The following is a 17,562-nucleotide window of genomic DNA, read 5'->3' on the forward strand; positions in this document are numbered from 1 at the left end:
TCCGCCCTTCAAGAAAAACAGGGTCCCTATTTTCTGGGACTGCAGGCTGGCTTTAGGTCATTGTGTCCACTAATATATCAAAGAACAGCTGTCCTAAGGCTCTGTGAAAACCAATCACCCCTTCCATCTGTCTCATTCGCCCAATCTCTGTTCCATCTCCCCCTCTTCAGCTCCATCTTTTCCTCGCAATCTCCATCTCCCTTATTCCCCTTATTCCCAGTAAGCATGTTGCATTGCCTCCTTTCTGTCCAAATCCCCTGGCCCCCTCTGTGCCTCCCAGCTCTGGGATTTGTTGTTTTCTGTTGTTTTCACAAATAAGGGAAAGCTCAATATGTTATATAACAGCCACACGTCTCTCTTTGTCAGTGCATTTTATGATCACTGCACTGCTAACACCTAATGGCATAACAATTCAAGTGTGTTATTTCTCAAGTGTAGTCATTTACTAATTAGCTGTGCTGGTGTGAAAGACGCTGTGACTCATTGTCAGGCTCTGAATTCTGCTGTCTCAGGAATCCAGTGAAGTGTTGCCATCTAAATGAGCCTCACCACCTTGCTTCTTAATTGGGCCCTTAAAGGGGAGCGGAGTTCTCCTTAATGAGCCGATGAACCTTCGGAGAGACAGAGCACAGGGCCAGTGGACACAATAGGGCCATGGGTCTCTAACCTTCATTTCTTGTGGACACAGACGCATGGAAACACACATACACACGACACACACGCACACACTCACACACTGGGGGCTAATTAGAGCCTATTCACACCCTGCACTAATGATCCCAGCTTTTATTCACACACACTTTAGCAGGCCGTGTGTTTACCAAAGGGCCTCACAGGCCTCTTCACTGCTCCGCTCATACCATTCTGCATACAATAGGGATATACGCTGGCGAAGCCCTCCAGCCTGCTCCTTCAGGGGCCGGGATAAGATCTACTCCTTCTTTTTTTTCTATACAAACTACTCCATGACTTAGCCGAGTCATTCACAAAGACACTTGCACAAAACATAAAAACAGAGCCAGAGAGAGAAAGGAGAAGGAGAGGGGTCAGTCAGAGGAGAGCTATAAAAACTGCCAGATCTAGACTCCTGTGTGTAGTTGCTCTCTCTCTGTCTCTGTGTGCGCTGTTTTAAAAGAAAAGGTATCGCTACACGAACGGGGGCCCCCAGCAACAAGAGTTAAGGCACTCCTGGGTTGGCGGCCTGGGAATGATTTAAGAGTGTGTTTGAAGTACAGATTACAGATTCTTTGCACCAAATCCCTCCAGGAGTATCCGTGGCCCCTGGAATCTCTCTCAGGTTTCTTCTCAGGTCCGGCCGTGGCTGCTCGTCCCAGCTTGAAGTCCTCTGGACTGGCCGGAGATGAGGACCAAGGCCGGACACACCAGGGAAGAATGAGACACACACACACACTGGCTGAATGCGGGACCTTTTTAAGAGTAGTCCTGAAAACAAAGGCTTAAGTGTGTTGGTACCTGCCCTAAACGTGTGTCACCATGTGTGCATTTACACACTGGGACCCGTTGTCGTATGTGCAGGGGCAGAAATGCCTACAGCGGGAGTCAGAACTAACGTTGGGAAGCGGGAATGCTCCATTCCCACAAAGGGGATTCCAACATGGAGGTGAGAGTATTCGCATGTCCTGCACATATGCAAAGTCCCTCACAGTCGGAATTTTTTTGCCCAGCACAATCATGACTACAGTCTTTAACTAAAAGACAGTGAGCTGCAGTGTCACCAGTGAGCACAGGAGTGTGTTTGTGTGTCACTGGTCCGAGAGTAAACAACGGGACTGCCTAACAACCTAACACCGCTGTGTGCGATCATACGTTCCCTGTGTCTACAGACTACTCACACTAGCGGGCTGTTCTGAAACGATCTCAAGCCCTGCGAAAGCTCGGCAGAACAGAGCAACGCTGTACGTGGAAAAACCATCCAGCTACTGGGCAGCGCAGATGAAAACCAGCATCCTGATCATAAAAGAAAATCACACACAAAGGCTAGTACGTAGTTTACGGGAAGATTCCCATGAAGGAGCAGCAGTGTGCCCTGTCTGAAGGCATGCTAACTATTCCACCAGCAGTTTGGGACATTCTTGGACGTGCTGTTCACTTAAAGCAGCAGGGAGAGTGTGTTCAGTCAGTATGGACTAACAGGGTGCAGGGAGCTGATGGAAAGACCACTTAAACGGGTCTTGATGGGAATCAGAGCAAGCATGCAAATTAATGGACTATCAGTGTTATCGAGCAATAAGACGAATAAACAGATTTTAAAGGGAAAAATGCACAGAATGTTCTGGGAGATCTGAAATTAAATCAACCGAGAGCCACTTGTGAGAGGACATGTTTCATAACAACACAAACTACTTATTCGGCTGGAAACAATTCGAAATACCATTCATCTGATGAGTGACTGAATAATAACACTGGCTATTTCAAGGGTGAAATTCACAAAAAGAAAACAAAGTGTCAGGGTTACTGTCAAACATCCGCTCATGACGCTTTAATCAAGGGTGACTTGTCTGGTTTGAATTCTCACACCCACACACTCGCCTTACACATCCATGTTTTGGATGCTAAGAAAACAAAATCAGATTTTTTTTTTTTACCATCCATCATGTAGTAATACTTTTTAAATGAACCATTCTGTTTGATTTCTCCCTCTTTTCTTGTAACTGTCATGCCGATAATGCTCCTTTGAGGTGAATTAAAGAGTTGGGAAAAGGGAGCTCTTGAGGCAGAGGCCACAGAGTCAGCCCCATGCTGGCCAGCAAACAATGCTGTTTTGGAGAGCCGGAGCGCTGGACTCAAATGAAACCTGGTGGGAGGGTGCAAAGAGGAGGGGGGGAGGCCAAAACTGGACACGTTAGTTATTAGGTCAGCATTGAAGGGAGAAAAGAGAGAGAAAAGGGGGGAAAGGAGGGAGAGTGTGTGTGTGTGTGGTAGTATTGGTAAAATGACACTGGCAGAGCTGAGGGGTTTCTGCTGCTTAAAGCATCAGCCCTGCAACCTCCCTCTGTCCCTCTTCCTTCCCCCATCTCTATCTTCCGCCTGTTGATGAAACATTCAGACAGGGCCAGTGCCCAGGGTTTAACGTTTCCACAGTGCACGTCAAGGAAAAAGGCAGGTTTTGGCACTGAAGTGTGCACATTTTCACAGTTACCCGTGCATTTTCCCTTCTGTTTACAAACTACAGAACACAGTGTCCACTCTTGCTTATTTTTAGAGAGGGGGCTCATTGATTCAGGCAAAGTCCAGTGAAGTCAACTGGGGCTGTTTGGTGCGACATGCAGTAGGGTAGAGAGAAAAAAGTGTGTAGTGTACTCACTATAGGGGACGATAGGACTCAGCATTCTGTGGAGCTGGTCTCAATAAGGGGGAATGCTGTTTTGGTAATGCCAGCTAAGGTTAGCATCCGTCCGGCTGTAGTCCATCACTTGCATGAGCTCGCACTGACAACAGAACAGCCCTGAGAGAGAGAGAGAAAGAAAGAGAGAGGTGAGGCAGTTACAGACTGCTGCACAATGTCTGGACAAACACTCACATGTCAACCAACCCTTTCACACGAGCTCACACAGCAACCCAAACCTGGACAAACACAAACCAGTATTCACCCCGAGTATGATAGAATTACTGACCAACCTGAGAACCCTATCAGTGTGACGAAAACACACATACACTCACACACACGCACACGGTCTGCCAAATTGACGCACACAAGGGTATTTATTATAGGCAGGCATTAAGCTGATTGTGAAGCTGCGCACAGCCTCTAAAGAGGGCTTTCTAAATCTGCCTCACAAAAAGACTCATGCATACCATTGCTACGTGCACTGGGGTAATAAAGACTGCATTCTTAGGAGACCAGACACTTTTGGGAGCTGCATAAGGAAAATGCAGTTGCAAAAAATGTTTTCTGTAATGACTGAGTTTCTCTTTTCACGTTATCTAATAAATGAATACCTCTGTTTTAAAATTTTAATCATACTTAACAAATGTATTAAATTAACATATTTATTAAATTAATTCAGCTCACTATGCAATTTCAAAGGTAAGGCAAAATGAAATATAGTTTATCTCGATTCTGGTTTGGGTTGCAAATGTCATGCACAGATTAAAGACAGTTTAATCCTCCAGTTTCTATTGTTTTATTTTGACGTGAGGCACTTCTCTGAGCAAACCCATGAGATTAAAACAACGGTCTGATTTTTTTTTTTTTATTTGGGTTATTTCTCAAAGCACAATTTTTATCCACAATGGTGCAAAGTTGCTTAAGCAAATATAATGTAAAAACAATAGAGAGATAACTAAAATTGTCTTTCAGTTTTTTAAAATCTGTGAAAACATTTTTAGCCACACGCACCCATTTAAATGTTTCTGAAAATGTGAAGCTACTTTATCTAATGAAAAAACAAAATCACAAACAAAACATCAACAATGTCCAATACATAAAGCATCTTAACAGCATTTAGTAGAAGTAATGCAACATTATTGCATTTACTGCTTTTGTAAATTATTACAGCACATTATTACAGAGACTCTATCTTTCTTAGTATCTATAAAAACAAACATCACATCGGAAACCAATTTACATTCACTCATATCATATCATTCATATGGAAGAGGTATTATGCAATGACCACACGGCTGTCCGCAGACACCAACAGGCTTCCCGCAAACACACAACCTCCGGCTCCGACCCCCTCTGCTCTAACTGTCTGACTGTCAACTTTTAACACTCAGCCCAGAATAACTAACTTCACTACAGCGGCTAACCACAGCTTCCACTTAAAACAAACACAGCCCTGCAGGCAGAGTTCGGAGGTCTGGGTTGCTCAGAGAAACGACTCACAGCCAGTGGCCAAAGAGGAGAGCTGCTACAACGTGCTCAGCTCCCGTCCTCCTCCAACTTCAGCCAGCCAGCGGAGCCAAGTCAAACAGCAGGCAGAGCAACGGGCAACGGAAGCAGATCAACACAGAGATGCCGAGAAGACAGGCAGCCTTACCTATTCATGCCTGCATGTCCTACATCAGATCTGAAAGCGCTACGATAATCCCTGGAGCAGACCAGACTCGTGTGTGTGCACTGCTATGCTTTTTTTCCACATATGGGACACAACTCCACTCTCTCTCTCCCCCTCCCTCTCTCCCTCCCTCTCCCTCTTTCTCTCTCTCTTTCTCTCTCTCTCTGGCCAGTGACAACAGAGTGAGCACTCAGCTCCCCTCCCCCATGGATCTCCCATCCCCCTCTCCCCTCCCCTCCTTCTCTCTCTTTATGCTAAAAGTATTTAAGTATGGAGATAGAGTGAGAGAGAGAGAGAGAGAGAGAGAGAGAGAGAGAGAATAAGGGGAGGGCAGCAGAGGGGGTGGAGGACTGACCAATCATGCTCTGAAGGAGAGAGAGGGCGATCATACTGAAGCTTGGACACAGAGGACAGTGGAGAGAGAGAGACAGAGTTTTTGTTTGGAGGGAAATATGTGAGTTTGGTTTGGGATTTAAGACAGAACTGAAGGAACAGTGGTCTGATTGTGGTGAAAACACACTGAGGAACAATCTCTTATTTCTTCTCTGACTGACTAAAACAGATGATGACCAAGTTTCTTGAAAGATGTAATTGTTTACTCATAACGTATTACTCATTAAAAAGTAATTACATTACTTAAAGCTGGGGTAGGCAATTTACTTCAGAAGCATTTTTCGGTCTATTTGTTGAAATTCTCTTTGCATCCTGACAGCAATCAATAAATCACATGCTCTGACATCAGATCTCTCGTGGTCGTGGTTGTAGGACTGCAATAAACACGGCCAGTCCTATCATTTCATGAGGTCCATGTATAATGATTGGCGGCCAACCAGCCTGTCTACCTACCTACCTGTGCGTACTCATTGTGCATGAAAATGTGTTTTGGGGGAGTGGCTTTGGAGGGAGGCCTGAAGGGAAGAGATAGGATTTTTTTGAGTTGAATACTTTCTAGCTGACTCTTGTTAGTTTCTCCAATATTACCTAACCTAGCTTTAACTAATCACTCAAGGGCAGAGAAAATATGTTACATTACCTGTTACATTACTTTTTCCTTGCTCAGGTCAGACAACACCCCAAAGCCGTCACCCCAAAGCCGTCACATCTTCTGTATGTAATCCATCTAGAAATAGAACATGTGGTTAAGCAAGCAGCCAGCCTACAGTTTGGAGGTATTTATTGTTGTTAACTGAGCTAGCCCAACCTCTGGTGACTGCTCTCCAATCACTAGCACTCAATGTCCTCACATAGCCCTGATCCAGGACCATCATGGTCCATGGTGGTCTGCTCCTAAAAATGAGACAGTTGAGTCACTCAGTGGTTTATTCAATTCATTACAGGAAGAATGTTGAAATATAAACTCAACAATGGTAGGCAATTTTAACAACTTAAGGTGTGTGCAACTTCTTTGTTATGTTTTTCAAAATCATCATTGTATATAATGTGAAATGTGTGTGGTCCTAAACGCTCACTACGAGCGTACTACCATTTTCAGTCACTGAGCCTCCATTGAAACAGTTTGTAGCCCCTTCTGGGGAGGCCTACCACCCACTTTAAAAAAACCTCTGGCATAGGCATAGCTTACGGCACTCCTCGTAAGCGCACAGAATTTTAAAACAAGACAATGGTCATCAACGTTTAGTTACACCTCTATACTAATGAAAGATGGAAAGCAATGGATTGACACTGACTTTTGATTAAATATAGAATTTAAAATAAATTAACTGACTGGAGAGCCAGAGCTCAGTGTTATATTTTATTTTCTACATTTTATCTGTAACAAAATATTCTCTTTAAGAAAACCTGTTTTGTTGAGGTCAACTTATTCTTAGACCGACAGACTGAGCACACTGTTTTAAAGGAGGGTGGATTATAATGGGAACACTGTGGTGTCAGGTGTGACTGTGTGGGCAATGGCAAATGGTCTGCATGGCTCACGGGTCAGGTAGGAGGTTCGCAGACTTTTGCTTAGGGCTCCAGAAAGGTTGCATGTCAATTTAAGTGTTGCTCTTTAATCTTGTGCTGGTGCTCCTAAAATATTCAGATGGGAGCACCAGTGCTAATAGTGGAGAATCATCTCAAATTGTATACCCTCACAAGTCTTATTGTTCTTATTGCTAAAAAAGTAACCACATTATTGTAATATTGATGATGACACTAACAGATATCATAAATAAGAAAGGAAGGGTTCTAGCCCTGTGTAACAAGTTTTCTCTTTTTAGCAGATTAGGTTTCTGGCATTCACAGTAAAATCTTTCAAAGAGAGCAAAATCCAAAAACTACACATGCAATAGTTCTAGCAAATACCACAATAAATAGTGTTATATATATTTGATGTGTTTATGACCAAATTTTCATGTCAGTCAAAAATCTATCTCGTGGTCAGGTGCTGTTTCCAGTTTCACTTACACGCTCTTCACACACAGCTGTCAGGCTGTTTTTAGCGCCACACTGAGGGCCACATGGCCCAGTCATCTCCTCTTGTTACACGGTGCCGGTACTCAAGTCAAGCATCCCTGTTTGCTGCCGCAAAAGACACAGGATACCCCCCCACCACACACACACACACAGTCCACCACAAATATTCATATACAAGTGAGCATATAGAGTGAGCAGACCACCTGAAAATAGAGTGGGACATTGTGATCATATGTTCGGTGTCCTGAGCATCAAATGCACTAAATCATATGACAGGCATTATGGAAAGTGTTTGCTTTCACAGTAGCCCAGAGGCCTGCTGACATGAAATGAATCATCCTGTACAGTGGCCATGTGAATTCATGATGTTGTCTGGTGAAATAACTCCTGACATTTATCATCACAACTTGCATCTTATTTTCAGAGTTTTTAAATATTAGCATCATACTCAACAAGAGAATTTTAAGATGTAGGAACGCTGCTTTATAGCCGTTTTAACTACAACCTGATGGTGGTCTCATATGGAAGATAAAATGGAAGCAAACTGTCCATTATTAACATCCATCAGCTTACCAACCAACTTCCTGGTTCCACTTTGACCTCCCTTGACATGCAGGTTCCTGAGCAATGTGGGCTTGTTTTCAACCTATCAGATCGCCTGACAGCTCATGTTTCTTTCCCTGTCAGACTTTCTTGTATCAGTGTCAGCGTGTTCCCGGGTCTCACCAATTACTTTAGTGAGTACAATGTTAGAACAGACACAGGCCAAAACTTCAAAAATCAAAGTTGTAATAAGCCGCAATTATTCTTTAAACGCATGACCTCTGATTATTCTCTCGTAAGACATGTGGGTTGAGCTATTTTAGGAGATGCCCCAGTGGTCAGTGACATGGCTCAAATTGGAATGTAGGGCAATAAACCCATTGGAGGAAACACTGCAACTCATTAGAGTGGTTACAAAACTTAACACACCCAGTGAGTCCCAGTTCAGAACCACAATTAGACTCTTTAATGTTTTGCCTAATATGGGATCCTCAATGGACTTGCTAATGGTGTCTCTGCAGGGGGTTAGGTGAGGGTACGGTTGAGTAGGGATGTTGAAAGCAGACAACTCTGGCGCTCTCTCTATCACTCTATTGCCTTATTAGTGCTGAGGCAGCAGTGTGTGGACACAGGCAGCCTGCTGAGCCCAGCACTACTGAAGCACAAAGACTTCAGGGCCCCAGGACACGAGATGAGCCAAAAACTGAGAAAAATAAGACTGAAAGAGACAGAGCAGGTACACCTGAACAGACCAGTTCCTGCGTCACATGAGTGATTTTGACAGGTGTCAAAAAAGATCCTGCCCCCACCTTTTCTGACATGCATTAAGATATTTCTGCACACTTGTGACAGCTCAGTGATCTCCACGCATCCACAGGACATTCAGCTCTGGGGGACATGGCTTACTGTCAGGACTGGGAGCATGCATAGGTGCCTTGTGCTGGGAGGTTAATGGAGAGATATTAGAGGCAGACAAAAGAACCATGGCAGGCTGAAAATGACTGAATGGACAGAGGGTGCAGGTCAACACGCTACTGTTCAACCTAATACTCCGGCATGTCAACTCAACACCTCCAATCAGCAGGTTGTTCGCTCAAAGATGAACTATGTTAGTAAGTCAGTTGGTTTCATCAAGCCAAACTGATGAATCGAGCTTATATTTAATTAGGTTAAATGAAAATCAGCGAGTGAGTGAGTCAAAGTTGTATTTATATGAAAGTAGAGTAGGATAGACTTCCTGCACTCCTTCACACCCAACATCAGAACGTGCATGGGCAAAGTTACTTACTACAAAATCACAATGCTAGTGCAAAGCGCAACACCATGTATGTAACACCTTGTTCAGACAGGAGGCAGAAGCACAGTGCAACAGCCGCGATGTGTAAATTCTCATGCGAACATGTCGCCTGACTGTTCACAGTCAAAAGGCGGTTCTGCTCTTCTCGTTATGTGGAAAATATGTGGAATAAGTACATCATTTAAAAAACGCAATCACAAACAGCAGTGATATTACCTAATAATTATAGTGTATGGGCAGATTTTGAAATTTCATCATGGAAACAAATCAGCAGAATTGAGGGGGTTAGGTGCAGGAAAATCAAAAGGGTTAGCAAGCATGGGATGCATATTTTATCATTTTCAGAATCAGATAATTTATATCATATCATATATATAATTTATACTGTTTATAATAGATTATCAGTGTGTCTTCTTGCCAGACTCAATCGCGAAAATATTCACCAGAAAACAGACCGGATGCCAAAACAATCGCTGGATTTGTCAATCTAGGTGGCAAAAGGAAGCAGGCAGCGCTTTGCAGCACTTCCGCCTCCTGCCTGTCTGATGTACGGACCATGATGGTGTACCCCAGCTGTCATATCCGCACAGTGTGGTTGGGTGAAGTGGATTATAAATATAAATAGCAGGGTGCGGTGATCAATATATTTTCAGCCAGTCACATTACATGTGTCATACCACTGAAAACACTGGAAATACACGGACCAAAGAATGTATGTAAATGATGTAACTAGTGACTCTGTTTGCATTTGTAGCATCATACAAATATTTTCTTTATTTTGAAAAGCAGCTTAACTAATATCATATTCAAGCTGTTGGGGTCAATAAACATGTTATTTCCTGTCAAAGTTTTAAAATATACTTGCCAATCAGCTGTTGTTCAGGTAATTCAGCAAAATATAATAACTATGCGAAATTACATATTTGCAAAACCCCACAAAAAAAAACTCAAATATGTTTGAAGATTTTCAGAAAAATAAGATCAGTAATGCATTATAAGTGGAATGATGATTTTATTATTTTTTGCCCAGCGAACATACTTAAAAGCCAATGAACCTGTGTCATTAAAAGAAGTCCACAGAGACAGTAATAGACATTATAGATAACCGTTGAGGTTGGAGGCTCGGGAATCTGATCTGGAGGCTGTGAACAGCTATATGAGCTGAGTGGACCAGGCCTCGGGTAGGAGACACAAGGTCTGACCTCAGGAGACTAATTGCTTCCAGGAGTGTGGACCGGCCAGACCAAAGCACTACTTAAGGGAAACTAAACATCCAAACTCAATCACGTAAGCCTGCGAGCAGAGAAAAATGCCACAAAAATATTGTATATTTTGTTTTTCAAAACACACATAAAATGTAATTTCCAGAATTCCCTCTCGTGTCACAGCATCAACGAAGCATGAGTGTTTGAGAATATGATGTTGAAAAGCAATCCACTGACACTCCTGAAAGTTGAGTTTGTACAATTTACTTATGCTGAAGAATGTGTGTAAGGATTGTGCATGCTTTTGTCCAGAAACAATCCACAAATGTCTGTGCATGTGTGATGGTAGTGATAATCAGTTCCAGGCTCCCAAAGTTGTCCGATATCATTTCATGAGAGCAGAGGAGCGAGGGCTGGGGCTTTGGCCGAGATTAGGGCAGAGTGAGAAACTCTACCCTAGCCCCAGTTGCCCTGAAGAGGGCTGGCTAAGCAGTGGAGGAAGGGACAAAGCGTGTGTGTGTGTGTGTGTGTGTGTGTGTAAGAAAGAGCCGGACGGGGGGTGGTCAACAGGATTATTAGTGGGAGGTTCAGCTGTTTATTATTCCAATTCTATCTCTAACAGCTGAAAATTGGAGAATTAGACGGCAGCCCTGAGCAACCTGGGGATCAATGCAGGGGGGTTAAACCCCCGTGGCATGGCTCCACACACTCTCAGATACTGACGCAGCACATACACACACACACAGCACAGAGGTCATTCACAAAACTTACCAGACACATCAGATTTACCGCTCTGAAGTGATAAGACACTCACGGACTTCACAGGCCGATGAATAGCTTCGCACTTCAGACGTGGGTGAGTGTTTGAAAAACATAAGGCTCTGTTAGTTGGCTGCTATAAGTTTGAGGTTTTGTTGAAATTCTATTGAGTTTCCTCTTTCAAGCTACAGCAATGTTTCTGTAAAATCTCAAACACATTAAGGTATTTGTAGCATTCACAGTATCTTATTTTTTTCCCTTGCTTTTTTGCTGGATTATGACCTGTGACCAGAGAGGAACTACAGAGAAAGCCAGCCAAACAATTGCTTTAAACACATATATAGAAATACCAGCTATCCACCTCCCAATACATCCTTTAGACACATGGACTTTCTCTGTTACATACACTGTTGGCATGTGTCTGTAGTGTCAGAGTCTCTTGTCACGTCCATGCATGTTGTTAATCTGGAGAGGGACATGCAGGCATGCAGTCTGAGGGCATGGAAACAGGTCTTTGGACATATGGAGGTCAGGGAGTTGAATATAGATTTTAAAATGCTGCTTCTAGCTGTTTCAAATTCAAATTCTGTATTTTGTGTCTACATTGTTTTTCTGTGTTACGGCTTTAGGCAGGCTAACAAGTAGACAAACCAGATTAAGGAGAGAAGGTGCTGAAGCAGGCAAACATTAACTCCATTGGCATTTAGACTATAGCTCCTAATGCCACTCATGTGGATTTTGAAATGACAAGAGCTAAAATCACGAGCAAAAAAAGCAATTATAGTGTAGACAGTGTGCGCTGCTCATGGGATTTTTCCCCAAAGTTAACAGTAGATTAAATATATTCAAGAGAGTGTTGTGTGTGTGTGCATCCTTTAAGCTGTAATTAAACAGTGAGCTAATCCCCTGGTTTTCCTCTACATTTAATCTTCTACATTTATTTATGTTGACTGCAGTTTGTCTACGTGTAGCACCTTATCACCTGCACGTTCTGCCTGCAGGGCTTTTCTGCAGTTTAGTAAGGGTATAGGTCTGCCTTTGTCTTAAGATGGTGACTATGACGCTCAGGTTGGTTCTTGATGTCCAAAAGAAGATAAAATAGAGATTTAAAGCTTTTCTATCGTTCGTGGAGATTGTACATGACTGCAAAAATGCAGCAGAATAGTTTAAAACCAGCATGTGTTTTCAGCCAAGGATGGAGTAGTCCGATGCACAAAGACAAGGGAAGAGGAACTGGCAGAGGCTGCACAGCTGTATGAAAAACTCTGGGTTGATGAAACAAGTGAGGGCCTGGACGAACATGAGAAGGAATCCATCTTGGAACCATTTAAATTCCTATTTTACAACACTGAAGACATGGAGGTTTTGTGAAGAAATTATAGTTAGGCACGGGTATTTGGCATACTGAGAATGCAAAATGGACAACAACGTATGACTCTAAATTCAAGCAGTAGTGTACTACTATTGTGGTTGATTTGTTCTGCTGTTCAGGTTTACAGTACAAGTAGAAACCTCAGCTTCTTGTGTCATATCAAATATGCACAGTTGTCAGTTTTTCACATTAAATTCAGATGTAAATGCAATGTAAATGCTCCATACTTGTATAGCGCCTTTCTAGTCTTTTCGATCACTCAAAGCGCTTTTACAGTACATCTGCATTCACCAGTCATACACATTTATACACTGGCGGAACAGCCGCCAGGGGCAAATCGGGGTTCAGTATCTTGCCCAAGGACACGCAACCAGGGGGAGCCAGGGATTGAACCGACCTTCCGATTAACGGCCAACCCGCTCTACCTCCTGAGCCACAGCCGCCCCAGTAAAATTGCAGTAAAATGCCGTAGTACAATGAACAAAATTATAAACGCAACACTTTTGTTTTTTCCCTTTATTCATAATGAGATGAACTCAAAGATCTAAGACTTTCTCTATGTACACAAAAGGCCTATTTCTCTCAAATATTGTTCACAAATGTGTCAAAATCTGTGTTAGTGAGCACTTCTCCTTTGCCGAAATAATCCATCCACCTCACAGGTGTGGCATATCAAGATGATGATCAGACAGCATGGGTATTGCACAGGTGTGCCTTAGGCTGGCCACAATAAAAGGTCACTCGAAAATGTGCCCTGCAGAAAGACTTTTTCACACACTTGTGTAATACACGGCAGTCATCTTCCACTTGAATCTACAGAGGCATGCTTTTAATCAAATATAACATATAATCGCTATATCTACTGACATAATATACACACTTCTCTTCATTGTCCTACAAATGAGCAGGCAGGTTGATCAAAAATGATAAGTCATGCAAAACAAGACCTTGCTTACTGAGGCAAGTTGTAACTTGATGCTACAAGTCACTGACATTAATTTGCAAAAATGCTTACTTAATGAAGATGATTTCCTTAAATAATGGCATGCATTTATTCACTGCGAATAGGTCAGCTGCAAATTGCATGAATGTATTCATTATTTCAAATATCTTCCAATGGATTCACTCTTCTGGCATTAGGCTTAAGAATGACTCACAGAGCACCCTGTGCATTTTCAGCCTACTCAGCTGGTTGAAAGAAACTTTATCCTTGGGACTTCATTCACAGTCACAGAAATGTTGCAAATAGCAGCCGTACATTGGCAAGGTGATATTGAGAACTGACAATCGAAGCAGAGTGGCATTAGTGGCCAGGACCTCGCAGCAAAAATTGCCAACTTTGTCAACTCTCTGTTCCTAAAATGATACCACAGTTTGGTGCAGTTATGTGTCAATTATCACAAGAACATCTCACTGCTAACACTGCCTCGTGCTTATTTTCTATAAAATAATCTATAGGATATTGATCAAATTACCTCTATCTGGCCACTCAGAATGGTGCAGGTATGTCTGAATAAAATCTCACTTAATTATGGCTCAGTCTCCATCCTCTCCATCTAGCAGCTATTGATAGATGTGTTTGTGGCAGAAAAGACTTGTGGAAAATTGATTGAAAATTGATTTAATTTTGAAAAGACAATTCCTATACATGTAGGGCAGGCATGAGGAAAATGGATGTTTGCCATCTGCATGCAAAGAAGGAGAGTTATGAGCTTCACTGGGAGGAAATATAGGAAATATGTTATATGTTATTATAAATAAGACAGAAGTAAATAAAAGTGTGTGTGTGTGTGTGTGTGTGTGCGCGCGCATGTACATACTGCATAGAAGATGGAAGTTTGACAGTAACAAAGAGAAGAGAGGGACTCAACGGAGTACACAGGGACATGAGCAAAGGCACATAGGAACTATCTGCTGGATTAGATGGGATAAGTCAGGTAATTTTCTTTGAATTAAATTTTGTAATGACTGAGGCAGAATCGTTCCTGTAGTATATTTTCAACTCAGAACTGGTGGACCAGAGAGGCTCAACCTCAAGAAAAGGAATTAGTTGCCCCTTACGTGACTGTCACAGACTCCAATAGTTCTTGTTGGTCTATTGGTCCCTCTATTTTCTACTCCATCAATAGAGGTTGGTTGGGAGCTAATGGCTATTCTCCACTCCTTATTAAACCTTTTCTCCAGGGTCCAACTCGTGCCCAGTGTTCAGGGAAACAGGGGCGACAGAGCGGGCCGCGGCTCACTGGGGTGTCTTTTCTAAAGTGTCCAGCCTGTTGGAGAAGAAGACCTGGACAAAGCAGGGGTTCTGGTGAAAGCTGCCTGTTGTCCACCTAATCCCAGCTATGGTCCCGTCTCCATTGACAACGCGGACCCGAACAATGGTCTCTTTCAGGAGTTGTTCTCTTCACTGACACACTGACACGGCAACAATAGAGAAAGACACTTAAGGAATGGAAAACCTTGTCCATGATCACACATGTGCTTTCTTCACAAATGATACAGGAAAGAAAACTGCATCTGTAAATGAATGTCAAAAAAAGTTTTCCTCTGTCCTATGTCCGGGAGCAGAAACGCGAAGCCACAGGCACATAAGACCGGTCTTCCATATGTTCACGGATGAATGCAATAAACATAAGCCTAGGATAGCCAGTTGTAACAGACCAAAGGTGTGAAATAGGCTTCACCGTGTGGTCTGGTATAAAATGAATTCTCTTCTTCGAGATCAGCTTTTCTCGCCTTGCTTTTTCCTTTCCTTTGAACATATTTGCTGACCAACAGAAAAGGAAGATGAATGCTACCACTTCAGATGTCGAGGCCCCCTTCTCTCATCTTCTTCGATCCAGATTTCACATTAAACTTGTAATAGCATACGACCCTGCGAGGCACAATTCTCATTCGGGTGGGCCATGTTATATGAATGAGATTTTGCGAAATGCCAATATTTATGCACATACATTCGCATTCTGAGCCTTTCTCATCATTGCTTCTACTTCAGTCCTAAAGGAAGAGCAGCTGTCATTTGATACATCAAATTATATTGAGAGATACACACACAGGTACACGCGCACAAACACTAACTATTTCGCCGCTCAAAATGTACAACCACACCACAATGTCCAGACACTGGTTCACCTGTAATAAGCTTCTCCCCACTGCTCTGTGCAGCCCTATCCAGTCAGCTGGCTACAGTTGTTGGGAAGGTCATCTGTCAGAGAATGAACTAGGCTGTGGCTGTTTGGCATCCCCAGGAGGTCTGCAGAGAGGGGAGAGGCGTCTCTGAAGGACACTTTCCCTTCGCTCCTGTGCTCTAATTCAATCGTTCTGACAGGGTAGCGGTGTCCCACTGTCTACCAGCCCAGTAATCTCTGTGTAATTGAGTTCCCAATCAGCCATCCATCAATAATGCATCTGGTTCCATGAGGGATGAGATGACCACAGTGCTCCGGCCCTCTGCGTGGAGGAAGGAGACAGGATTCTGCTCCGACTGGCCAGAGAGATCTATTACTTCCTGGAGATCACTCACCAGACTCTCTGGCTTGTATCACTCACAAAGCACAAGCTACTTCAGAAACGTTATTATGTTATATCAGCCACTATCTTGGTGGTGTGGGTGGTTTGCAGAGCTGAAAAGTTTGTTGTGCAAGACAAACATAGAGATGTTCAGAAATCAGCCCACGTATCGATGTTGTAAACATCACAAAGATGATTCAGCGCTATCAGCAATGTGTTGTGTGGTTGGATGATAGAAAAGATTCAAGGAAAATGTCAAGGGACATCAGACAGATACTGAAGCACTTTTGTGGAGCCCCTCTTATGGTGTTTTGAAAAGCATGTCCATATAGATATACACACACACACACACACACACACACACACACACACACACACACACACACACACACACAGTCCACCCACATACTCCTCACTCTTCAATTGCCGGTGCATGCCAAACCATCAATTAGTGACTAAGACCATGGTCCTCCAAGGTTAAACTGTACAGCTGTCTGAATGATTTTCAATTATATGGCCAGGAAGCCCCCGACAGCTCTCTGGCTCCCACCTCCCTCTCTGGTCTCACAGGGTCATTTATAATACCTAACGCCTCCCATAGATAATTGTGTACCACCACCTCCACAGTTTCAATTTCCGATCTTGCCGCACCTAGTAGTGCCCCTGCCCTTGTGTTATGAATAAACTGCATTTGATGGAATATTTTGAGGAAAAAAAAATCTCTGTCCAGTAGTGATCTATATGTGTTATTAGGCTTTTGAAAGCTGTAATGCTTTGAAGAAATATTTAGTCTCATAAAAACCATCCACTTCTTAATATAGTTTACATGTCAGTTATTTGAACTAAGTATGAAATCAAAAACCATTTGTGATCATCTGCAGCTCCCCACATCTTGGTAACATCAGGATCCCAGCTGTGCTCTCACTTTACCCTTGGGTCTGCCAGATTAATGACTCAGTTAAGTCCCCATTACATTACATTAGCCCATTCAGCCAGCGCATACTGTACACTCCCTGGCAAATAAATCACATCATAAAAAATATTAATCAATCTCAATAAGTGGCTTCACATAATCTGGTTGATGTTAAAGAGTATGACAAGGGTTTATACTCAGAGCAGCAAATTACTGTCACTGACAGGGACAGACTGACGCTAATAGCACCGGAGCTATTGGCTTATCACTGCAATGAGTCTATGAATCTCAGGGAGGGAGAATATTCTTTGTGTTTACTGCTCCCAGTATTACACTAGTCAGTAGCCTGAACCGATTCCTGTGGTTGGCTGGTTGGGCCAAAAGTCATAAAATGCCACAAAAGAGTGCTGCCTTCCCAAGCAAGATTAGAAAAAACAATTCTGTGCTGTATAATAGTGTGACAGCGTGGGTTCAAGAAAATTGCAGTCATGGAAAAGGCGTAGGTGTGGTTCACACCACCCAACAAC

General features: G+C 43.0%; 1 protein-coding gene across 2 annotated transcripts in view; it reads right to left on the reverse strand.

Annotated features, from left to right (window-relative positions):
- si:dkey-157g16.6 (uncharacterized protein LOC561837 homolog) overlaps positions 1-17,562 on the reverse strand; it is a 48,194-nt gene that overhangs the window by 11,388 nt on the left and 19,244 nt on the right. Inside the window, exons 3-5 of one of the 2 annotated variants that reach the window (XM_038722611.1) lie at positions 6,223-6,308; positions 6,055-6,141; positions 3,326-3,466 (exon numbers count right to left, since the gene is read on the reverse strand). In XM_038722611.1, the coding sequence (XP_038578539.1) occupies positions 3,326-3,350 (25 nt within the window). In that variant the 5' untranslated portion in view covers positions 3,351-3,466; positions 6,055-6,141; positions 6,223-6,308. Of the gene's footprint in view, positions 1-3,325; positions 3,467-5,003; positions 5,158-6,054; positions 6,142-6,222; positions 6,309-17,562 lie in introns of those variants that run through there. The other variant, XM_038722610.1, reaches the window with a different exon arrangement.

Source organism: Micropterus salmoides, unplaced genomic scaffold (assembly GCF_014851395.1).
Source record: "Micropterus salmoides isolate LMB-PRFRI ecotype aquatic unplaced genomic scaffold, ASM1485139v1 Ms_hic_scaffold_16, whole genome shotgun sequence".
Taxonomy (NCBI): Eukaryota; Metazoa; Chordata; class Actinopteri; order Centrarchiformes; family Centrarchidae; genus Micropterus; species Micropterus salmoides.